Below are 25,814 nucleotides of genomic sequence, written 5' to 3'. Positions count from 1 at the left end.
CCTGCTACCCACAGGGGAGACCTCGATTCTTGTTCCTGATTCCGGGCTTCAGGTCCCAGAGCAAAGCGAAGCTCCTGTGCGTGTCTCCAAAGTGAACCAGTGGATCTTTTCTGTTGCCTGTCGCTCCACCTCTCAGATACATACAAAAGAGAAATGGCAGCTTAAACATTATCACTTTAAAAACTGGAGGTCAACATAGAAGCAACAAAATTTAGTTTTTACTCTGAGAGAGGACAGATGGACAGGCAGGCCCCCATCTGCCAGGCACCCTCCAAATGCCACCGTGGCTGGGGCTTGCCCAGACCGGAGTGTGGCAGTGGTCGGAAGGCAGACATTGGAGTCCTCACTGCTACCCCTCCAGAGGTGGGTTAGCACCAGCTGGACTTAAGAGCTGGAGTCAGGAAGCCAAGCAGGGCATTCTGATGCAGGATGCTAACCGCTGGCTTAACACACCTGCCCAGCTTAGCACACAGCCAGTTCCTGGCTCCAGTCTGGCCCAGCCTCAGCTGCTGAGGGCCACTGGGGAGTGAATCCCCATAGGAGCTGTCTATTACTTTCTGATCTCTGTCTTTTAAATAATTAAATAAAATTGTACTAGTAACTACTCTTAAATATTTCTTGTGTTGAACCAGCCTCATGGTCTATTTTTCCCCCTGTGCCTCACTCTGTCGTCTTTAAATGTTGATGTTTTGATCTAGATGGACCAGTTGGACCAGAGAAGTTGCCATGAGTGGGAGAAGGGACTGTCCCTGCCCAATGCATCTTCGTTGTTTATTATCTACCTCAAGGTCCAGTCATTTAGAAACACAGAATAGGCTAGTCACACGATACTCATACACTTTTTAAAACGAATTGAGACACATTCTTTATATGTGACTTTTGAGTATTTATATACATCAATTTGCATCTGATCAGTTTGCACTTTTTCCAATAAGTCAAGGTTGGATAATTTAGCAGATGTTATTGCTGCAGTGATGATCTGTTCCCAGGAACATTTCTGGAAAGGAACAGAGATTGCTATCACAACAACTAGAGTTGTCCGTACCTTCTGAGGAGGGGACAGCCTCAACGGAGACTGCGGCGTTGGTGCGGGGCACTTTTCGCTGCCGGATGAGGTTTTAGCAGTTAAGGGCGCTAGGACAGAGGGAGCAGGAGATTAAGCTTTTTCCTATCCCAAATCACAGAAATCTGAGACAGTTCTAGTTGACACCAAAACTCAGTGTTTCGGGCCATCTCGTGCCCACTTCTCTACCACACACCTGGAAGGGAGCCCAGCTGATACCAGGACCCCCTGCGTGGGCTGCCTCCTCCCCTCAGAATGTTCTCCCGCATTCTACGCGTCCTGCTGCTTCTCATCCCAACTAGGTGTTTTAAACGAATTCTCCCCAGGACTCTATACTGTCACCGTGTCTCACTGTGTTTATTACATTCTGAGATTATATATTTTTAATTGGACTCACCCTATATCACAAGTCAATCTATCCTTGGTACATCATTCGCTGACGAACAATGAAATGTCTCCTCCTTCTGGAGACGTCGCACCCAAAGGCCAACTGTGTCACCCAGCTGAGCCATCGGAACTGTCACTAGAGCGGTTCCACGTTCCCCACTTCCCATCGCAGTGCTTTTAGCGACTTAAGCCCCTGCCTTACCCAGTGCTGCCTACAGGGGGCGGTGTGGCTGGAGGCCGCACTCGGCACACGCCGGCGCCCGGAGGGAAGCCAGACCCAGCGCTGGAATAAGGGGTGGGCAGAGGAGGAACCGACCGGAAGGGGCGGGCTCGCGCATGGCCCCGCCCCGCCTGGCCGGCTCTCCTCCCTGGCCCCGCCCCGCCCCCCGCCCGGGCGGCCATGGCCATTCCCGGCATCCCCTATGAGCGACGGCTTCTCATCATGGCGGACCCTAGAGATAAGGCGCTTCAGGACTACCGCAAGAAGCTGCTGGAGCACAAGGAGATCGACGGCCGTCTGAAGGAGTGTGAGTGCTCCTTTCTTTCCGCGTCCTCTCGTGCGGGGACTCTGGCCTCTGTGGCGGACAGAGCGGGTGGTTTGGCGCGAGCTGGGCGAGCCGAGCCCCGGGGATGTGAGAGGAAGGCCTCGGTCCGGGGACAAGGCGCTTTGTCATCCCGCCCTGAGCCCGGGGGGCAGCACCCCGCCGGGCGTGGACGCGGTGGCCGGGGCCCGACCTGCTGGCGCGGAGGACGTCCGCGGCTGTGGGATGGAGTGGGGAACGACCGGAGCACGGGCCGGGAGGCGGTGGGCCGAGGCCGGTGCCCGGGTCGCTGTCCCGGGACGGGGGGAGTGGACGGCCGCCGGCGCCCTAGGGGACTCGGAGTTGACCGCCAGGTCCGCAGCTGCAGGGAGCAGGGGCCCGCTGGCCCCGAGGGCCCCTCTAGCCTTTGCTCGCGCCAGGTATCCAAGTTTCCCTTACTTCTGAGCAGTTCAGAGTTCTTCACGGTGCGCTCGCTTGGAACAAGCCCAAGGGACTGCACTCAGCGCTGGAGGTCCCTGGCCCTATGGGGGTGTGTGCGTGTGCACTTGTTGACTCGTCAGAGTCAGCCCCAGTGGTCCAGGGGGCTAGGGGAAGAAAGAGCGGGGTCTGACTCACTCCCTGGGATTTGGAGCATCCCTGAAGCATGTTGCCTGAAAGGGGCAGCAGCCAACAAGGACTCCCCGTCAAGAAGAAAAACAGATACGGTGTTTTCTCTTCCACCCTTCAGTCTGTCACCTCCTGCATTCCAGTTGGCGTTACCCCTTTGGTGGTTAGATGTGAAGCTTGTTAAAGTAAAATAGAGGTGGAGGAAGCTTCCATAGAGTCAGACTGGGTGACCTGTTAAAGTTTATTGTTTCATCTTAAAATGTCCAAATTATGTGATTTCAGTAAGGGAACAATTGAAAGAACTTACCAAGCAATATGAGAAGTCTGAAAATGATCTGAAGGCCTTACAGAGTGTTGGGCAGGTAGGTGATGGGGTTGGGAGTGATGATAATTTACTTGGTTTTTAGCTGCAGGCAAAAATAATAATAATAATTTTTTTTTTTTTAGATTGTGGGTGAAGTGCTTAAGCAATTAACTGAAGAAAAATGTGAGTGGATTAACTTCCTTAGTAAAGAAAGCCAGCTCTTCCCCAGCTTCTAAATGCCTGCTATTTTAATGGCAGTAGTGCAAGCGGAGCTGGATATTTTTACTGCTGTCTTCCCTGGAGGACAGAAATGAAAGTTGATGTTGATGTGGTTCTATTTCTGTTTTTATTCTCTGTTGTTCATTTTGTCCTTGTATTTTCTTTTTTTTTGCAGTCATTGTTAAAGCTACAAATGGACCGAGATACGTTGTGGGTTGTCGTAGGCAGGTAATGCTTTAGCCTTCAGTAGTGTTGTATAAGTGACAAACGTGCATTCCTGTAGGTTACTGTATTTAATTTGTGAGGTGAGCAGGTCAGGCCTTGTGCCCACAACGCCAGGGCTCATTTGTTTAGCTGTAGCGAATTATTGTGAAAGTCGGAATTCAAACCATGAACTGGGACTTCTGCTTTCCCCGCGTTCTAATGTGTCGTGTCACCTTGGTCAGATCTACACACTTAGAAATCCAAGTATGTTGGACCTGGAAAGATCTTCCATCCACTGGTTCTCTCCCCACATGGCTGCAACAGCTGGAGCTGAACGGATGCCAAGCCAGAAACCAGGAGCTTCTTCCTGGTCTCCCACATGGGTGCAGGGCCATCCTCTGCTGCTTTCCCAGGCCAGTCAGGGCTGGATCAGAAGTGGAGCAGCTGGGACAAGAACCAGTACCCGTATGGGATTCCGACACTTGGAAGTGGAGGATTAGCCGGTTGAGCCAAAGTGCCAGCTCCTTATTTCTTGTTTAGACATTCATAAATGTTACATAAAGTCTGTATGATAGCCTTAGTTAATTTTTTATAAAGTTACTTAGATTAGGCAAATTGAAATAACTCTAAGTTTCTTTTTACAGCCATCAAAAAACAACAAATGGGAGAAAGTCATTTAGTATCACCTAAAACCAATTTATGTACTATTTTAAGAGAGAGTATTCTTAGGTAAAACATTCTTATAAATAAATTCATTGGGGTAACTTTTTCTTTATGTTTGGTTCAGGATTTTTTTAAACATGTATTTATTTATTTAAAAGGCAGAATGAAAGAGAGAGAGAGAGAAAGGCAGGCAGAGATCTTCCACCTGCTGGTTTATTCCGTAAATACTTGCCTTGGCCAGGGCTGTGCGAGGCTGCAGCCAGGAGAGTAGAATTGCATTCCGGTCGTCCTTGCAGGTGTGGGGACCAAGCATCTGGGCTACCATCTGCTCTCCCCAGGCACCATGGCAGGGAGCCAGTCAGAAAACGGAGCAGCTGGGATTTGAACCTGTGCTTGTTGTGAGATTCTGGCATTGCAGGTGGTGACCTAAGCCCACTGCGCCACGGTGCTGGCCCCAAGAGAATATTCGAAAATTAGAAAATAATAGAAATGCCTGGATATTTCCTATAGATATAAACATTATACTTTATTGGCACCAGGAACTCACTTATTGGCAATTTTTAAAAGACTTTATTTACAGTAGGGCTAGTTTGTGTTTATTTTATGTTAGTTGATATTGAGTCCTAAATTTGTAGCTTTTTCTCAAGTTCTGTGGTCAGTAATTTATGATTCTGTAACTATGTTGGCTTGCAGTTTTTTAAACTGTAGAAAAGAAGCTATTTTGAAAAGTAGCGTTCTTCATTTTCTAGGTGCGTCCACTGAGTAGTGTCCGTCCAGTGCTCCCCAAATCAGGCACAGTGCTTTAACATGTTCCACTCTGATATGTAATGTGCTTGGCGTAGTGTCTGCTGTGGAACAGAGGTGTAGGTGATGGCTGCGAGTTTGGGCATTTGGGGATTTTTGTTTCGTTTTACATCTTCCTGAGGCAAAACAGTTTCCCCTCAGTTCTACTAGATCATACGTTCTTCCCAAAAACTATTTTCTGGAAAGTAAGCCTATTGAATAAATGTTTAAAGTTTTCTGTACACGTTCCCTAAATTGTTTGCAAAGGGATTTTCTATAATGCTTCTATTTCTGTCTGTGCTAAATCAAAATACTGAACGTAGTTGCATAAAAGGGTAAATGTTTGAAAGTAAAATTCCAAAGTCTGCTGCCTCTTCAAGATTGTGGCACCACAAACTTTTCTTTTTTAATCATTTGTTTAGCGCAGAAACGCACAATCATTCTGTTAAGGGGTAGATAGAAAAAAAAAGTTTTTTCTAAAAAATTTGTCAAGTGATACATATTTGTGTGAAATTGATACTTAAATATTTATGTCCTTTCTGAAGGATAAAGATGAGTGTTTGGCTTCTCAACCTTAAGCTTTTGCGAGTTACGTTTTTGTTTTAGTATTTAGATAATAATACTTTTGTTTTGCAAAACCAGCTCGACAAAAGTAAGCTGAAGCCAGGAACAAGAGTTGCTTTGGATATGACCACACTAACTATCATGAGGTGGGTTTCTTTTTATTATTATTAAAGATTATTTTAAAAAAAAGTTTATTTTTATTTCAAAGTCAGATATACAGAGGAGGAGAGAGAGAGAGAGGAAGATCTTCCGTCTCATGATTCACTCCCCAAATGACTGTAATGGCTGGTGCTGCGCTGATCCTAAGCCAGGAGCCAAGAACTTCTTTCATGTCTCCCATATGGGTACAGGAACCCAAGGCTTTGGCTGTCCTCGACTGTTTTCGCAGGCCACAAGCAGGGAGCTGGATGGGAAGTGGGGCAGCCAGGATTAGAACCAGCGTCCATATGGAATCCCGGGCGCATGCAGGGCGAGGACTTTAACCACTAGGCCACTGTGCCAGGTTCTTAAGATGTATTTTTTTTTTTTTAAGATTTGTTTTTATTATTTTTTATTGGAAAGGCAGATATACAGAGAGGAGAGACAGAGAGGAAGATCTTCCGTCCGATGATTCACTCCCCAAGTGAGCACAACAGCCGTTGCTATGCCGATTCGAAGCCAGGAGCCTGTTCCGGGTCTCCCACGCGGGTGCAGGGTCCCAAAGCTTTGGGCCGTCCTCGACTGCTTTCCCAGGCCACAGGCAGGGAGCTGGATGGGAAGCAGGGCTGCTGGGATAGAACCGGCGCCCACACGGGATCCCGGCCATGCAAGGCGAGGACCTTAACCACTGCACAACCGCTTGGCCCATTAAGATGTATTTTTAAGGGCCCGGCGCGGTGGCGCAAGTGGTTAAGGTCCTCACCTAGCACGCCCGGGATCCCATATGGCCGCCGGTTCTAATCCCGGCAGCCCCGCTTCCCTTCCAGCTCCCTGCCTGTGGCCTGGGAAAGCAGTCGAGGACGGCCCAAAGCTTTGGGACCCTGCACCCGCGTGGGAGACCCGGAAGAGGCTCCTGGCTTCGGACCGGCATAGTATCGGCCCGTTGCGCTCACTTGGGGAGTGAAACATCGGATGGAAGATCTTCCTCTCTGTCTCTCCTCTCTGTATATCTGCCTTTCCAATGAAAAAATAATAAAAATAAATCTTTTTAAAAAAAAAAAATAAGATGTATTTTTAAGATTTATTTGAAAGGCACAGTGGCAGAAAGAGAGAAATCTCTCATTCACTGATTCACTGCCCAATTGATTGCAACATACAGGGTTAGAGCAGGTTGAATCCAGGAACCTGGAGCTCCCTGCTGGTCTCACATGAGTGACGAGGGCGTAAGTGCTTGCTCTATCTTCCTCTGCCTTGTAGGAAGCAGAGTCAGAGTCAAGCAGCAGCCGGGTGCAGAAGGCTGGTGTCCCAAGCAGCCACTGCACCTGCTGAACCACAGCATCAATCCCTGTGATTCCATCCTATTCACCTTTTGATTTCCCAGAGAGATTTCATTCCAAATACGTGCTTCCGGAAATTGCTGAATATGTTGACACTTCACCCTTGACATATTTTTGCTTAATTTAATTAGGTGCTTCAATGAACAAATCCTTTGTACTATGTATGCTGAGAAAAAAGTGTATCACTTGAAAGAAAACACATGCCTTTTCGTTGTAGGTATTTGCCCAGAGAGGTGGACCCGCTGGTTTACAACATGTCTCATGAGGACCCTGGGAATGTCTCCTACTCCGAGATTGGAGGCCTGTCGGAACAGATCCGGGAATTGAGGGAGGTGGGTGCCCTGTGCTTTGTTCTCTGAAGCTGGCAACGAACTGTGTGGACTATTAATACATTTAGTACCCTTGCTGAGGGAAGAATAATATTGAATTTCTAACTGAAAATTATTGGAGATAATTTGATTTTCAAAAATGTCTTGTTTTTTAGTATCAATGCAAGGGGATAAAAAGCTAAGAATATCTGGTGTAATCTGCTACCATCTGTGGTTTAATGATCATAAAAGGTTAGTTAGATTGCAGCCCATTTGCGTCAAGTGAGATAAGATTATTAATTTTAACTACTCTTTTTTTCTGAAAGATTTATACATTTATTTGTAATAGTTACAGAGAGAGGGAGAGGTGGTAGTTAACTAGTTCACTCCTCATATGGTGTCAAGAGCCAGGGCTGGGCCGGGCTGAGGCCAGGAGCCAGGAGCTTTATCTGGTCTCACATGGGTGGCAGGGTCGCAATGTTTGAGGCCATCTTCAGCTGCTTTTTCTAGGCCATCAGCAGGGAGCTGGGTTGGAAATGGGATGGTGGCGTTGGAGACGGTGGCTTTTCTGGCTATGCCACAATGCTGGCCTTTAACTGCTTACTCTCAAAGTTACCTGTGCCTTAAGTGTTTTATTTTCTTAAAGTTGTTGGCTGCTTGCCGTTGAAGAAAAGTACTGGCTATGGGAGTGTCCTAAAGTTGTTAGATAAGGATTGCTTCGTATTGTAGTACATGCACATGACTTAATAGTTACCTGTAAGGCAGTTCGCACTGTCTTGTTGGTTTTATGCTAAGGTAAGCTGGAAATATTTGGGAATAAGCGAGTGTTCGGAACATTTTATATCATGTGATTTAAGCCCTAAGTCAATATTTTTTATTTTTTTAGTCGATAATTCTTAAACTTCAGCACATTGATTTTTCTCTGACACTAAAAATGTTGAATCCTAGGCTCTCTCATGGTTTGGGTAAAATCGCTCAGGGAGGGGCGCAGGAATGAGCATTCTGGTGGTTATGCAATGAAGTTTTATTTGGCTGACTTGGAGGAGTGCTGCCCTAGGTCTAGAAAAGTCTGACCTGCGTTTATTGATTGGGCAGCAGAGAGGAGAGCGAGCGTTTGTGGAGTTGTGGAAACTTCTTTCTGTGATGATCTGTAGAGGATCATCCTGGGCACGGGCTGCCCAGGGTCACGCTGCCCTGATGCTGCTCACACGTCACTGTTGACGTCCATGCTGATGGTGCGCCTCACCACACACACGTGCACATGCAGGCACACACCGACACGTGTGTGTACATGCACACACCGACACACAGGTATGCACATATACCTGTGCACACACTCACACATACACATGCATGCACAGTACGCTCTTGGATCAGCAAACACTTTCGAATGTGAATTTCTCGTATTTTCGCCTCCTGCTTGTCACACCTCATGGACACAGCTATTCAGCAGTGGTTTCCAGGTTACTGGTACTGTGTATTTGTTCTCTTTTATTCCTTTAATCAGTCTTGTTTCTATTCTTCCACAACTGTTATGGCAAAATGTAAACAGATAAAGATTGGATATTGTAACTTATTTCCTGGTTTTATAATTATTTTGTTTTATATTCCCAACTGCAGACTAGTACAGATCTTTGGGACTTTTTTTCCCTTAAAAGTGTAACTCTTCACTGAGGTGTAATACAGATGCAACTCATGCACAGATTTTCAGTGTATATTTCAAGTATGCTTTAAGAAGTTACATGCCTGTGCTTTACCCGGTCACATATGTGGTTTGTTAAGATAATCAATATTTAATTTTCTTAAAAATTGAGCAATTTTAAATCTACCAAAAGAAAAACTTCTAATATAAGTGATTTTAATTTTTACATTTTGCTTGTTGATTGTGATGTACATACTTGGCTGTGGTGACACTGTGAAGTTTTGAAAATACATTAAAATCTGCTAGCCTGAAGAAACACATGCCTTCTTTTTCAGGTCATAGAATTACCTCTTACAAACCCAGAATTATTCCAGCGTGTAGGAATCATACCTCCCAAAGGGTGTTTGTTATATGGACCACCAGGTTGGTATCATTTTTACTTCACCAATACATGAATGAGGTGAGGAATTCAAAGGCGAGATGAAAATGTCAGGCAGTCAGTCCAGTGTCAGCGCGGGAGGAGAGGTGTGTGCCGTGGAGCCTCACGGCGCAGGTGTCTGCACAGGCCGTGTGCCAAGGGCAACAGTCCCCTGACCTGCAGGTATCTCGGACTCGCTCTCATGGAATCCGCGAGGTCAAAGCTGCCTTGATGCTGCTCAGATGTCACTGTGTTGACATCTGTGCTGGTGGCGCCAAGGCGTAGCTTGAGTCAGTTCTTGAGGGCATCAAAGAGGACATGGAGCCACTATGTTCTGGACTGTGGCATGCTGGCATGTTTCGGCAAGAAAACGAGGCGTGGACATTTGACACCACCATGAAGAGCCCTCGTCCTGTTGCAGTGTAAGGCGCAAGCCCTGGCTCCAATCCTTGAGTTTCCTAGTGCTGACTCGGGGGACTGTGTCTTTGTCAATTAGAAAGGAGGCCCATGTTAAGTTCCTAGCTCCTGGCATCAGGCTGGTCCAGCCCTGGCTATTGTTGGTGTTTAGGGAACAAAGCAATCTTTGTGCTTTTCAAATAAATAGTAACAATGAATATTTACTTAGACTTAAACAATGGATTTCATTTTAAAATGTGGTTAGTGGAGCAGTAAAAATAATAATCTTGTTAAATCTTTGAGTAATCATTTATGTTCTGTGTAATTCAATTGAAACTATATACTGAGTACTTCTCATTGGAAGGATGGCGGTCTTTAAGTAGAAGCATTGTGAAGTCAGTTGTGTTGCCACTGAGAGGCTGCCTTGGATAGCGTATCAGGACAGTTTGCAGCCTGGTTATCAGTTTTTGGTTATTCAGATTGGTCATTGGTTATTTGGCATACATTTTTCTAGATTAACAAAGTGAGCTTGTCCTATTAAAACAGCTGACAGCTGTGCCACTGCGTGCAATGTTGGCATCACATTTAGGCATTGTTCAAGTCCCGGCTGCTCCATTCCTATCCAGCTGGCTGCTAGTGCAGCTCAGAAAGCAGCAGAAGGTGGCCCGAACACTTGGGGCCCTGCACCCACATGGCGGACTCGAAAGAAGCTCCAGGCTCCTGGCTTCCACCTGGCTCAGCTCCAGTTGTTGTGGCCATTTGAGTAGTGACCCAGCAGATGGAAGATCTCTCCTGTGACTCTCTTTGTAAACTCTTCTTTCAACATAAATAAATGTAAAAAACCAAAACTGACAGTTTCTTTCATAAAAGGCAAATTTTGAGCTTTAAACAAAAATTAGAATTTTTGAAAGCTTGTATTTGGAACTGTCAGCTCGACAGCTTTCTAACATATTAATAGCTAAAGACTTTGCTAAAGACTTAATTATTTGGAAAGAGTTAGAGAGGGAGAGAATGAGATCTTATCTGCTAGTTCACTCCCCAGATGGTCAGTGCTGTCCCAGGCTGAAGCCAGAAAGCAGGAGCTTCATCTGCGTCTCTGAACAGGTGACAAGGATCAACATGCCTGGGCCATCCTCTGCTGTTTAACCAGGCCTTTAGCAGGGAGCTGGATCAGGGGCCGCGAGCTGGTGCCCCTACGGGATGCAGGCAGAGGCTTTACCTGGTGCATAGCAATGCTGTTCCCAGTGATTTTTTTTTTTTCTCCAAATGTTTGAGTGTAACGAAAGATGTCAATGTTTGGAAGGTGTATGGGTGTATGTAATTCACTAAAATATTAGTTACCAAATAACTAACTCTTGATACTAAAGTGTGTATACGTAAAACACCCGTTGAGTGTTCAGGATAGATCATTCGGGTTTTTGGTTTGTTTTTAAGATGTATTTATTTGAAATCACAGTTACAGAGGGAAGGGGCGATGCTGATCTTCAGCCTGCTGGTTGGCTTCCCAGGTGGCTGTAACAGGTAGCACTGTGCCAGAAGCTTCATCTTGGTCTCCCGTGCGGGTGACAAAGGCCTTAGCCCTTTTCCCGAAATGGTACCAAGGAGCTGCATTGGAACTGGGACATCTGGGACACAAACTGGTGCCCATGTGAGATGCTAGCATTGCAGCTAGCAGCTTTACCCACTGTGCCGTAACACCAGCTCCTGTCCCCCGCCCATGCTTGCCTTCTCCTCCTGTGTCGCCTACACAGGACACCTGGATGGAGTTCCTGGCTCCTGGGTTCTGCATGACCCAGCCCTAGTTGTTACAGATGTTAGGGAAGGGAACTAATGGCTGGAAGATGTCTCTTTCTGTGTGTGTGTTTGTGTATGAGACCCCTTGTCTCTGTGTGGCATTCTGAACAAATAGACCTTTTTTTTTAAGATTTATTTTATTTTTATTGGAAAGGTGATATACAGAGAGGAAGAGAGACAGAGAGGAAGGTCTTCCGTCCAATGATTCACTCCCCAAGCAGCCGCAACGGCTGGAGCTGAGCCAATCTGAAGCCAGGAGCCTCTTCTGGGTCTCCCACGCGGGTGCAGGGTCCCAAAGGTTTGGGCTGTCCTCGACTGCTATCCTGGGCCACTAGCAGGGAGCTGAATGGGAAGCAGGACTTCTGAGATGAGAACTGGCATCCATGTAGGATCCCGGGCGTGCAAGGCGAGGACCTTAACCACTGCACCATCATGCCGGGCCCCAAATAGATCTTTTTTAAAAAAAAAAGTGGGCCCGGCACAGTGGCGCAGTGGTTAAGGTCCTTACCTTGCGTGCCCGGGATCCCATATGGGCGCCGGTTCTAATCCCGGCAGCCCCGCTTCCCTTCCAGCTCCCTGCCTGTGGCCCGGGAAAGCAGTCGAGGACGGCCCAAAGCTTTGGGACCCTGCACCCGCATGGGAGACCCAGAAGAGGTTCCTGGCTTTGGATCGGCATAGCATCGGCCATCTTGCTCACTTGGGGAGTGAATCATGGGACGGAAGATCTTCCTCTCTGTATATCTGCCTTTCCAATAAAAAAAAAATAATGAAAATAAATCTAAAAAAAAAAAAGTAAAATCAGTATGTTGAAGAGGTATCTGTACTCCCATGTTCATTACAGCATCATTCACAATAGCCAAAATTTATGAAAGCAACCCAGGTGCTCACTAACAGATGAAGGGATAAAGTAAATGTGTGTGTGTGTGTGTGTGTGTGTGTGTATGTGTGTGTATGTATATGGAATAGTAGTCTGACTTAGAGATTGCCACCTGGTGCAGCTTGGGCGAATGTTATGCTGAGTCTAACAGGCTAGCCATGAAAAGACAGACAATCACGAGATGGTCATGAGGAATGTGAAAATGTTGAATGAGCAGAGGTGAGGCTAGTGAGCGGAAGATGGGAGATAGGTCAGTTGAGTTAGGTTGCAGGATTAATTGAAGGGATTTGCTGCAGAGCATGTTGATTATGATTATTAATGTAATAAGTGTTTTTTAATTGTGAAAAGTGGATTTGAAATGTTTCACTATAAAATAATGGTAAGGACAGGTATTAAGGTCATGGATGTTAATAACCAGATGTAGTAATTTCATAATAAATGTTACTATAGCATCACATTTGTCCTTAGATATACATGTATCTAATATCAAGTACTTAAATATGTGAATGGCAATTATTTGTTCATTAAAAGTAACAATTACAAGAGATGTCTTGAGTGCAATTCAAAATTTTAATATTGAGAAGAAATTCTTTGGATTTTATGTGGAAATTCTGTTTAGCATTTAGCTTTAATTTGGGAAATTTTTTCTCCAAAGGATTACATTCTTGTAATACTTTTGAAAGCTTATTTTACCTTCCATCTAAGGAGGACTTCTTCTGTTATTCCAGGCACAGGAAAGACACTCCTGGCGAGAGCTGTTGCCAGTCAGCTGGATTGTAACTTCTTAAAGGTAAAGGAAAGATTTCTTTGTAGTTGGATTAACTTTTTTCTTAATTGCCTTGTATTTACCTTAATGTCTTTCCTTTAAACAGGTTGTATCTAGTTCTATTGTAGACAAGTACATTGGTGAAAGTGCTCGTTTGATCAGAGAAATGTTTAATTATGCTAGAGACCATCAGCCGTGTATAATTTTTATGGATGAAATTGATGCTATTGGTAAGAATAACATGTTTCAAAATTTAAACTCTTTTTGGAAACTATTAGCAAAGCTTTTCATCTTGTTTCTTGCAAGATTTATGCATTTATTTATTTGAAAGACAGAGTAATAGAGCTAAAGAGGGGCAGACTAGGAGAGGGATTGTCCATGTCCTGGCTCACTCTGAATACCTGTCCCAGCCAGCCTGGCCGGGCTGACCAGGGAGCCTGGAGCCTCGTCTGGGCCTCCATGTGCTGACAGGGACATCTGCTGCTGCTTCCCAGGCACGTCAGCAGGAACTGGGTAGTAAGTGGAGTGGCAGGACTCAAATGGGCGCCCACAGTGGATGCTAGCTGTGCTGCCCCACCAGCATCCACCTTAATATTTTTGAGTTGACACTATTCCATTAGATTTTCTTAAATGATGTTTATTGTGGAAAAAACATGATGTGTATATGTGTCCAAATCTATTTTAGGTGGTCGTCGGTTTTCTGAGGGTACTTCAGCTGATAGAGAGATTCAGAGAACTTTAATGGAGGTAATGTGTGGCTTATCAAGGTCCTTATAAATGCTTATTAAATGACCTGAACATTGCATATTGGAATGGAAAAATATGTACAGTAATATATACAGACTTGGCATACATTTGAACCATTTTATCTTGTTTGCTTGTTTTGTTGGTTTTTTGGTAAGGCAGCGTAGCTCTTTAGATATTTAGATTGCGGATTGTGACTATGATCTGGTGCTGGCTCTCGTAAGACGTTTGATGTTGGCAGACGCATTAACAGATATCACTAACTGGCAGTGAGTTGGGATTATGTTTCTGCTCTGAAGGTCCTCCTTCTCTTGCTTCATTGCTGGGACCGTAAGGCAGCTAGTGTGGTTTGGCTGCAGCCAGTGAAGACTGTGTGTGCACCTGTCCCCGGTTCTGTGTTTCCCTGGTCCACATTCTTGGAAAGTGATGGCAAGATCCCAAATGTTTTCCCACTTGTGCAAATACAAAGTAGTGGAGGTGATGCAGCTCTTTGTTATTGAGTGTATTTGAAAATCACTTCTCATAAAGTATACTGATCTACTCAAGCGAGGTACAATATCATTAAATTAAAGACTCCAAGAAACTTAAAATTAAGATATTTCAAAACAACACAAATAATGATTTTATGCTCTGTCACTGGTAATATTAACTAACAAACATTTTGTCAGGCTACCTAGATTTTTTTTTTCAAGTTCTATTTATTTCTATATGAAATAATAGACATAGAGTGATCTTTTATTCTGCTGGTTCATTCCTCAAATGCTTGAGGCAGCTAGAGTTGGACCAGACTGAATCAAAGAGCTAGAACTGCACCTGGGCGCCCATGTGGGGTCATAGAAACCAGAGTTGGGCTGTCATCTGCTGCCTCCCAGGTGCAAGAGCAGAGGCAGGACTCGATCCCAGGGACTCCAGTAAGGACTGTTGGTGTCCTAAGCTGCTGCTTAAATCGCTGAACCACAGTGTCCACCTTGATTAGCTAGATTTTAAAGAATGTGTTAACTGCAGTACGATTTTTCAGGATTCATTCAAGAAAATTTTGGGGGTCAGATGAAATAATGTTGGATATCTGTATTTGTATGTGAAAAAATGTGTTGTGAGTTTATTATCAGATCTGTGGAAAAATCTTTGTGCCTAATTAACCTAACGTGGATATTATATTTGACATAAGCACTCATACATTTTTATTAGCAATAGTACTTGTTTTTTTAGTTTTTGTTCTATAAGATAATTTTATGAAAAACATCATGAGTGATGGCTTCTTGGCCTTTGGCTAATATCAAGTGTAAAAACATCATGAGTGTTACAAATCTGATCCTCCTAGTTTTATTTCACTAGGTGGAAGCTTAAGACTTACTACAACTACGTGAGGCTTTGAAAAAGTTCATGGTCAGAATAAAGCGCATCCTCTGTCTTGGAACTTTGAGTCTGGAACATACACACATTTATATAAGAGAAAGAAAAAAAATTCTATGAAATGATGCTTCTGAAGATCATGTATCAATAGAAAACACATGTTAGGATATTCATACAGGGGGTGCCTCAAAAAGTTAATGGAAAATACATGTTATGAAAAAACTAAGTATAGATTTCAAAACCAAAATAAAAACATTTCTAAGTTCTATTTTTCCACAGATTTTTTTTGAAATACCCTACTAAAGAATGTATGCTGTCTGTTACTTAAATGTTAAATATGTTAAATGTTAAAATGTTTTGTAAAATCTCTCCTCTTGATTTTTGACATTATCAGTTACTGAATCAAATGGATGGATTTGATACTCTGCATAGAGTTAAAATGATCATGGCCACAAACAGACCAGATACACTGGATCCTGCTTTGCTGCGTCCAGGAAGATTAGATAGAAAAATACGTGAGTGCAGACCCTTGACCCGTCATCCATTTCCCTTGGTGTCTGTTTCTCTTTTCCTTGAACTTGTCACACCCACTTTATTCAAAACAAACACACTATAAGATAGTTTCTTATGATTTCTCATTTTCAGATATTGATTTACCGAATGAACAAGCAAGATTAGATATATTGAAAATCCATGCAGGTCCCATTACAAAGCATGGAGAAATAGGTAAGGAAATGGTGTGTTATATGCATGTTTATAACTGGTAAGTTAAGTAGCATGCTTCTGAGTATTGCTGATGGTCTACCAAATTTAGTTGTAAATTCAGCAGATAGGATGGTTTTACATTCAGCATATATTCATTACTATAAACAGTCAGAAACTGTTAGAGTTATTAGGGACAAAGTAATGACAAAAGAAACACCTACCTTTAGAGAACTTACGTTTTTGTCAGGAAAAAAAAAATAAATAAATAAATGGAAGATAGTATATAAAATGGGCTAAGTGCTGTAGGGCAAGTAAAGGAGATGGGAAATTCTAAGGATGTGTGTGTGTGTGTGTGTGTGTGTGTGTGTGTGTGTAGATATTTGAGCATGTATATTTTTAGATGCATTTGGGAGAGGGGACAGGGAAGACTTTTCCAAGAAGATCATTTTTAGGCAATGCCCTGGAAAAGGTGAAGGAGTTAGACATGGATATTGGGAAGGGTTATTTTGTTCAAGAGGGAGCAACACAGATGTGTGCCTGGCATATTCAAAGAGCAGCAAAGAGGCCCTGGTGTCTGGAAGAGGCAGGCAAAGACAGAGTAATGGCGGCCAGAAAATGTAGGACTTCAGCGGTGTGTGTGCCCTTGGAGGATTGTGAGGAAAGACAGAATCTTACTTTTGGTTATTTTTCACTTTTTTTTTTAAGATTTATTTTTATTGGAAAGTCAGATATACAGAGAGGAGGAGAGACAGAAAGGAAGATCTTCCATCTGATGATTCACTCCCCAAGTGACTACAACGGCCGGGACTGCGACGATCTGAAGCCAGGAGAGAGGTACTTCTTTCAGGTCTCCCACGCAGGTGCAGGGTCCCAAGGCTTTGGGCCATCCTCGACTGCTTTGCCAGGCCACAGACGGAGCTGGATGGGAAGTGGAGCTGCCAGGATTAGAACCGGTGCCCATGTGGGATCCTAGCGTGTTGAATGCAAGGACCTTAACCACTAGGCCATGCCACCGGGCCCTATTTTTCACTTTTTTAAAATAAGATTTATTTATTTGAAAAGCAGAGTTACAGAGAGACAGGACTTCTGTCTTGTGATTTACTCTTGAAATGGCGACAGTGGCTGACACTGAGATAGGCCTCAGCCAGGAACGTCTTCCTGGTCTCCCGCCTGGATGCAAGAGTGCAAAGGCTCTTGGCTGTGCGATGCTGGTTTCCCAGGCTTATCAGCAGGGAGCTGGATTGGAAGAGGAGCAGTCCTGACTCAAACCAGCTCCCTGTGGAATGCTCTTTAAGTTTTTATTCTAGAAAATTAGTATTATGAATCTCTAATGCCCCATTTCTTTCTTCCCTTAGCTTCACTAAATATTTTTCTTTTTTTAATTAAAGATTGTGTATGTGTAATGCCATATTCAGAGAAGTTGCTTCTGTCAGCTTTTCTTTTTTGTGTGGTTATTAGCATATTAGTAACTTTCTGTTACTATACCACAATACCTACAGTGTGTCGTTTGCTGTCCTGCAGCAATGGACTTGGTGCATGGAGCCAGTAATCATACACATGGACTACTGACTGATGGTCAGTAACCAAAGTTTATTAGTGGCATCAGGCTTTTATAGACTGAGGGTCACATAGGCTAAGGGAGGAGGCATTGAGGAAATGACATAGTTCCCATTAACATTTCTGGAACCCATCATTGGTTTCCATATCCTTGTCTGAAAGTATCTCTTTTGCTTTGTATATTCAATGAAGTGTCCTCATTCAAATAATATCCAATCAGTTGTTCTCATACAAATGATATCGTATCAATTATTCTGCCATAGTGTGCTACTTTTATAGAGTTGTTTTTTTTTTTTTTTTCTCAAGAGTCTGGAGGTAAAACATCCAAATAGAATTCTTAATCTGGACCCTTGACAGGGGGACCCCAGAGCTGTAGAACATGGTGAGGACATGTGCCGTCTGAGATTCTGTGCTTTACAAAGCCACCAGGACTTCCTCCTGGTCAGTCCACCTCTGATCTTATCTACTTCCCGAAGGCTCCACTCTAAACCCCATAGTCAGATTAAGTTTCTGTCTGTTTACTATCATTAACATAAAACTTTGGCTGTTACATGATTTGAAGAGAAACCAGAATATAAAATTTTGGCTATTAAACTTCTGTAGGAGATAATGTAACTTTATTGTAAGTAGAAGCAAAGTCCCACCAGCTTTATTGAAGTATAATTGGGACAATTTTAAAATGGTGAAAATCTGAATGTATTTTGAAAGTTGAGTTGGTAGAACTTGCCAATGAATTGGATGTAGGGCATGAACTAAAAAGAATCAGGGGCTGACTCATGGTGACAGTTCAAGTTCTGAGTGCCCCGCTTCTGATCCAGCTCCCTGCTTATGGCCTGGGGAAGCAGTGGAGGACGGCCCAGGTCCTTGGGCCCTGCACTGCATGGCAGCCTGGAAGAAGCTCCTGGCTCCTAGGTTTGAATCAGTTCAGCTCTGGTTTGTCGTGGCCATTTGTGGGGTGAACCATTGGATGGCAGCTCTCTCCACTCTCCTCCTCCTTGTAGCTGTTCCCTCCCAGTAAAAATAAATAAGTATTTTAAAAATATAATAATTTAAAACAGAAAAAAGAGAGAAGAATCAGGGATATTGCAGATTTTTGCCTGGGCAGCTGGAAAGATGGAATTGTCATCAATAAAAAGTGAAAAAACTGAAAGATTAGGCTTCAAGAAAGGAATAGGAATTTAGCTCTGGATGCCAGCTAATTACTAAAATATTGTTGATGAATATCGTATGTTCATTGGGCATGTCTTGTGTTAGAAATAAAATGAGAAAAATACCAGTATAAAAATGGGTTTTAAAGTCCTTTGATGAAATTTCCAACAGGATGCAAAGACATGGAGAGGAAGTCAGAGTTGAGCTTAAATAATTCCAACATTAAAAAGTTGAGATAAAGACATTAAGAGTCTGAAAATACAGTGACAGAGGAAGGAATAAAACCAGTAGCTGATGGTACCCAGGAAGAAAAATATTTACACAATATTATTTAAAAGAGTGACAGAGAAATTTTCCATCCACTGGTTCACTCCCAAAAAGTGTTCATAACAGCGAGGGCTGGGCTAGGCCAGAGTCAAGAGCCAGGAATTCTATCCAGGTCTCCCATGTGGGTGGCAGGAACTCAGATACCTGAGCCATCATCCTTGGCTTCCCACGTGCCTTAGCAAGGAGCCAGATTAGAAGCAGAGCTGCTAGGCCTGGAAGCAGCATCCGTGTAGAGTGTGCCCGTGTCCCAAACCTTGGCTTAACCTGTTTCAGCACCATGCTGGCCTTGAATGGGTGTTTAAGGAAGGAACACTCCTCTTGTGTCATGCTGACGAAAGGTCAGGTGGAGCTCTGAGAGTAGGCCCTTGAGTTAAACCACAAGTCAGAAGTCATGTCTTCATAGTGTCTTTGCAGCGGTGGAGTTGAAAGCCTATTTAAATTAATTTTGGGGAAGTTGAAAGGAGAAACATTGGAATTTAGACATGTCTTCTAATGACTTCTACGGAAGAGGACAGAGAAAAAAATGGGGCTCTATCTGGAAGGAAATAGACAAGAAGATTTGGCAGGTTTTTCATGCTCCTAGGAGTGATACGGAAGTAAGAAATTCATAATGTGCTTTCCCTGAAGGGGAGCTGGCCTTGTCTGGGAGCCTGCCTTGCACTGTGGATAGGGAGGAAAGGCAGAATATACACAGGCTGATGGTGACAGTTGCATAGTTAAAATGTGGGACTGGACTAGGATAGAGGCCAGCAGAGTGGTGGTTAGGAGCTACATTCTGCTTGCCTTCTGTTTGTGTAAATAATGTTTTGTTGCAACAATCATGTTAATTCATTTATCTTTTTTCTGGCTGACTTCCAGTACATCCGCAGAGTTGAGTAGTTACAGTAGAGACCATATGTCCTGAAAAGCATAAAGCATATATTGTCTTACCCTTCACGGGAAAAATTTGGTGACCTATGAACTAGAAGTAGCTTGTATAATTTTGCAGCAGTTAGTAAAAAAATCCCTTTAGAAGTTAGTAGCTCAAAATAATTACATGTTATTGCTTTTTGCCTCTCATTCCTTCATTGCATTTTTGAGAGTTCTCAATTGGAAAGGCTGAACACAGGACCTCACTTTCTAGGTTTCCTCGACACACTGCTGAGCTGTTGCTAGTTGCTAGAGCCTGTGTCAGCCCAGGTATCCCTGACCTTGAACCGGACCAACAGCTCATCAGTGAATGTACACTTCAAGTAGAGTTTGGTACATCCTGGAATGACAGACCCTTACAGCAAGTCCACGTGTTCACAGCCTGCGATTTCGCATTTCTCTTTGTGTTCCATATCAAATCATAGTTGCTATCCCACACCTGTAGCTCTTCAGTTCATGTATGTCAGCGGGTGAGTGGAGAGATTTGTCATGGATCAACCCTTGCTCACTTGGAGCTTGCATAGAAGCCAGCTAGCTGCTGCGTGGTTTCAATGTGATGAAATTTTGCCTGAAAACTGTTTTTGAGACCTTTAATATTTATCTTGTGTGACTGAAATAAATGCTTTTGTTATAGCTGGCTTTGGATGTTACAGTTGTACTTAAAAATTGGTTATTATTTTATTGAGTCATAGCTTGACACGTGTCTGAAGTTCAGATGTGCCGAGCTGCTTGCAGTGCACAGCTGCCGCAGGTGTTGATAGCTTTCATGTGCTGGTTTAAGGTTCTTGAGATAATATGATATTTATGCCTAGAAATTATTTACCAGAAGTTTTACCTTTTGCTTGTTAATATTGTGAGATGAATTTCCAAGTTGTTTAGATCATAGAAAATGTCTGATTTTACTTATTTTTTGGACAGGGGGAGCTAATTTCCATCTTTTCTTTCTTTTCCTTTTCTAAACAGATTATGAAGCGATCGTGAAGCTTTCAGATGGCTTTAATGGAGCAGACTTGAGAAATGTTTGTACTGAAGCAGGTAGGAGTTCACAGGCTGCTGTGACTACTTACAGTGGTTTTTTAAAATTGCCTGAGACTGCTATGTCCAAAGGCAGAACCTGGACCTTGCAAGGATTTGGATGCCTCCTGTTTCTCAGAGTCTGGGGCTGGAGTGGGGCAGGGATGGATGTAAGGCAGTAAGAGAGCAGGCAAAGGAGGCAGGAAGAAGGATGCGGCACTGAGTTGGCTGCTGCAGGCAAGGGGACTTGATATTTAGAAGGTCTCTGAGAAATGTAGAGAACACCTTCCAGGATTACCCAGCTGCAAGAGAGGACACTAAACATTTATTTACCACTGCTCCTGGCTGTGTCTTCCCTGCCCCATGGCATGAGATTTAACTTTTGACTGCCTTGCAGCAGAATATGGATAGCTGGCTAAGTGGTCAGGCACTGTCCCCTGAGCTTGTGGGAAGTATTGTCTGTCACATCCTTGGCTGCCATAGAACAGCTATGGTTCTGTGAGCAGTTTTGGAAGATTGATGAAGTCCGTGATCATGCAATTTCTGTAAAATCTGATTGTACAATTTTGTGGATTGTGTGATACTGTTTTTATTTGTGGCTACAGGTGACTTTAAAGCTTTCCCTGTACTCATTTAACCATTTGTCTTCTGTATAACATCTTCAAATCTTAAAAAACGTTGTTTCTACAGTAGATTTTAGTTTGGGACTTGATAGATTGTAGATGAATTGTTCTCTTAAGCGTTAGGATCTGCTGATGACCTTGCATTTTCCCATCATGTTCAGCAGTGATTAAAGAGATTGCTTGGGTGTGGCTTTTCAATAGGAGTTACCCCAGAGGTGTGCTGTAACTTACCAGTTGGATCAAAGATCTGCAGGTCTAGAAACTGAATTCAAATCAGAGTAAATCATGTTCACATAAACAAAAATATTAAGAGGTAAACTTAAGTACCTGGGGTCATTTATGACATACTCTTTCCAGAATCTCAACCAAACCACGTTATGTTCTTATTCTTATTTTTAATGTATATAAGTAGACTTCATATTTTTTCACAATACTTATTTAGAAGCACAGGAGTTCCTCCCTAACCTGCCCCTCTCCTCCTTCCCCTTCTCCCTTTATTTTCCTCCCAGATTATTACAATGATATATTCCTTCACTTCACACTAACAAGCTTAACTTTCCAATATTTAAAGTTGTCATGACATACCAAGTGGAGGAAGGAGATGAAAGAAATAAGATTACATATAATAACAGTGAACTAAAATGAATGTGAAAATCCCACTGTTACTCATGAACATAAACTTGCTGTATAGAGCAGTTAATTCCCAGGATGCTGATCTCACGTAGAGATTGCACTTCCTGTGTGTGCTCTAGTTGTCACAGATCAGGAGGCACAGACGATGTTCGTCTTTTTGAGAGTGGCTTATTTCTCTAAGGATAATGGTTTCCATCTGGGTACATTTTGTTGCAAATGGTAAAATTTCATTCTTTTTCATGGCTGAGCAGACCATAGTTACTATCAGAGGGTTGATGAAACTAGGATTCTCACAAAAGCAATGGTATGATCTTATAGATTGATGCCATAAAATTATGTTCTGCTTTTCTTTTCCCACGTGTTTTCGAAAGTTTAGCATGTTATTCTCAGTGAAGAGCTATGACTTCCTTGTGGACTGAAGTTTTAGCTTTTTAAGCCAGATGAGTCATTCATACCTGGAGACAAACTGAACTTTTAGGTTGGTTTTCTTTCTATTAGACTTGAAATCTTGAGTACATACTTTCTTGAAATTTAAAAATACACTTGATTCTGTTATAGTTGCCTTTTCCATTCAAGTACTCACATGAAAATTATCTTAAGGACATATCTCTTTTGCTAATACACCCTAAACAGTGCAGAAGATTTATAAATATCACCTATCTAATTTAGTTGTAGTCTTTCATACAGGTTTTGAGATACCACTTTTTTTTCAAAAGTCAACTATCTTACTCAACAGATTTCTAAAATTTAGAAAGCCAAGGTGTGCCAGATTTACAGTGCAGTAGATTAACCCGCCACCTGTGATGCCAGCATCCCATGTGGTTGCTGATTCAAGTTCTGGCTGCTCCTCTTCTGAGCTAGGACCCTCCTAATGTACCTGGGAAACTAGCAGATCACTCAGGCAGGTGCCTGTGCCCCTGACACACTCTTTAAAGCCCAGGTGGAGTTCCAGGCTCCTGGCTCCAGCCTGGCTTGCCCTGACCCTTGAGACCACCTGGAGTGACCACAGGTGGATGATGTACTGCCGTCTGCCCCCGCCCCCCGCTCTTCCTCCCACTCTCCCTCTATTCTTTCCTCTTCTGTAACTCTGCCTTTCAAGTAAATGAAAAGAAAAGCTTTAAGGAGGGAAAGATAGGAAGCATCTTTGCAATTATTTCAACCCACTAATTTTCTATAAGTGAAATTGAATATAAGCAGATCCTCAATGGAAATATTAGTAGGGTTCATTTAATTAATGGATGATGATACTTAACCAGCTTTACTTGATCATGACATCAAAATTAATCTCAAGGAGCTGATGGAGCAGGCAGGGCTCAAAACAGCGCCCACCTGTGTAGGATGCTGGCTTTGCAGCAGCAGGTCTCTGCTCCACAGCTAATGGTTTTTAAGTTGTTGGAAAGACTGCTCAGAAATAAAGGCTCCTTTGCATATACTCTGTAGAATCACACTGGTGAGCTTCGACAGTGAGCACAGTTCACGTGTGATGTATATCAGTCATGTTGTCTTCCCCACAGGTATGTTTGCAATTCGTGCTGATCATGATTTCGTAGTACAGGAAGACTTCATGAAAGCAGTCAGAAAAGTGGCGGATTCGAAGAAGCTCGAGTCTAAACTGGACTACAAACCTGTGTAATTTACTGTAAGGCTTTTGATGGCTGCATGACAGGCATTGGCTTAATGTCAAAATAAAGTTAAGGAAAATAATGTGTGTATTGGCAATGATCTCATTAAAATGTATGAATAAAATATGTATGAGTAACAAATTAGTATATAATTCTGTGATTCTCAACTTTTAAGATTGGTACTGAAGAAATTTGTATGTTGTTAATGTTGCATTAATTGCAGCAGAAGTTACAAAAGACTGTTGGAGCTTTTCACATTTGCTGTGTGAACATTTTGTAGAACATTGCAGATGGTCTGGGGGTACAGGGGGCATTTCTTATGACTTATTTTATATCATTTGTTTTCTTCATCCTAAAAGTTGAATAAAATGTTTGATTCAGTTCTCCTAAATATATTCTGATCTTCTCAAAGAGGACATTTGCTGTAGTCCTTTAAACTCTTTAGTAAGTAAGCTATTTATTTGATAAGCCAGATGAACTTGTATCTAGGTAGGTTTTTGGCTTTTCCTGTAAAATAGCCCCACACGTGGTATTCATAGAACCTGTTGAATAGAACACAGCTGTGTGAGTGTGTCCTCCGAACACAAGGCCATCCTGCTGTGATGAGGCTGTGTGACAGCCGCTGGAAAGATTACCTGCACATACGTAACTTTCTGAAAATTATGATTAAAAGTAATATTTGCTAATAAATGTGATCTGGCATTCTTGGCTTATGTGAAATAACAGTTTACTTCTGAAAATGTTAAGGTTTGAACTGTATCCCCAGAAGAATCCTCCCATAAATACACCATTAAAATTTGCATATATTGTAATTACGGAAGACTAATTATTGCAGAAGCTGGTGTCTGGATAACAGAGCAGGAGTGGGAGTGGAGGGGATGTTGTTGGCGGAAATGTTTTTGAATGATTTGTTTATTTTAGTGACAGAAGGAAAGAGGATCTTGCATCCAGCACTTCACTGCCAGATTTCTCAGCAGCCCGGGAAAGGCCAGGCCAGCACAGGAGCTTTATCCCAGTCTCAGGAGGATGGTAGTGACCCAAGCACTTGGGCCATTAGCAGGGGAGCTGGACTGGGGGTAGAGTAGCTGGGACACAAACCAGCACCTACATGGTGACCTAACTCTGCCACGATGCCAGTCAGAACGTTTTAAAAGAGAAGTTTTGTTACAAATTCACAGCTGTTTCCCCTAATTTGGCAACACGAAGTACATTGGGTGGTCCCTTGAGACTCTGTAATTAAAGGTGCTATTAAAAAAGCGTTCAACTGTTAGTGTCCAACACTAAGGAACCAACAATACATGACCTGGTTAATTATATAGTCACTCTTCAAATTAAAAACTAGCACGAGATCTTACAATTTTTAAAGGTGAAGGAAGACAGTTTGCGTTCAAATAGACCAATTACGTTTATTAGTGTTGGCATACTCATGACAAAATATAAAGAATGGGAGGAAATTTTAACCAAATACCCGTGTGGTCGTTTATCCATTGCAATTTTTTGTTTGTTTTGCTCGTTTTGCCTTTGTACTTTTTGTATTGGCAGCTGATTTTTTGAAAGAATCAGTTTAGTGTATAACTCTTGAGATGTGGGTTTCTTCAGTCAAAAGCCTGAGTTTCCACATCTCTTTAAAAAACGCAGCGTCTCCCGAAGAGCAGACGGAAACCTCGCTCCTCGGAACTCGCCACTGTAAGCCAAGTTGACGGACGTGGAAATGCTGAGACTCCGTGTGACAGCAGGAACGGGGAGGGAGCAGTCAGCTCCGTTCCTCGGGGATTTTTCTTGCCATTCTTGTGGTTTTTTTGTTTTTTTTTCAAGATGGTATAAGCTGTTGCTGCTTTTGCAAGTATTCTTAGAAATTCACACTCTTGAGGGGCGTTTCATTTTCTCTGTAGCACAACATGACTTTCAACGAATTTCTCGTGTGGTTGTCCCCTCGGCCCTCCTGGATGCCCGTCCCAGCCCGCAGGGCGTTGTGGCGGGGTTCGTCCCCGACCGGGTCGGCCCCGCCGCCTTTCCCAGGTCCTTCAGCATCCCGCCCCGTCGCCGCGAGCCGGCCTCCTCCTGCCGGGGCCCGCCCCCTCTGCGCTTGCGCTCTCCCGGGGGGCGGGGCGGGGCGAGGCGGCGGCGCGCTGACACCTGGCGGCGGCGGCGGGGCGGGCCGCCGGCG

At 43.4% G+C, this 25,814-nt stretch overlaps 1 protein-coding gene across 1 annotated transcript; it reads left to right on the top strand.

Annotated features, from left to right (window-relative positions):
- The first annotated feature begins 1,839 nt into the window (after nt 1-1,839).
- Nucleotides 1,840-24,333, top strand: PSMC6 (proteasome 26S subunit, ATPase 6). Its single transcript, XM_040968831.1, has 14 exons — nt 1,840-1,977; nt 2,881-2,960; nt 3,046-3,085; nt 3,297-3,349; nt 5,414-5,481; nt 7,028-7,142; nt 9,096-9,183; nt 12,974-13,035; nt 13,118-13,241; nt 13,697-13,758; nt 15,503-15,623; nt 15,754-15,834; nt 20,719-20,790; nt 23,540-24,333. Exons 1-14 carry the CDS (start codon nt 1,851-1,853, stop codon nt 23,656-23,658), a joined length of 1,212 nt encoding a protein of 403 aa, XP_040824765.1. The 5' UTR covers nt 1,840-1,850; the 3' UTR covers nt 23,659-24,333.
- Nucleotides 24,334-25,814: the final 1,481 nt, after the last annotated feature.

This window comes from Ochotona curzoniae, unplaced genomic scaffold (genome assembly GCF_017591425.1).
Source record: "Ochotona curzoniae isolate NIBS_2020 unplaced genomic scaffold, NIBS_Ocur_1.0 scaffold_4701, whole genome shotgun sequence".
Classification (NCBI taxonomy): domain Eukaryota; kingdom Metazoa; phylum Chordata; class Mammalia; order Lagomorpha; family Ochotonidae; genus Ochotona; species Ochotona curzoniae.
Note: the sequence above shows the minus strand (reverse complement) of the source record. Positions and strands in the feature narration are given on the sequence as shown.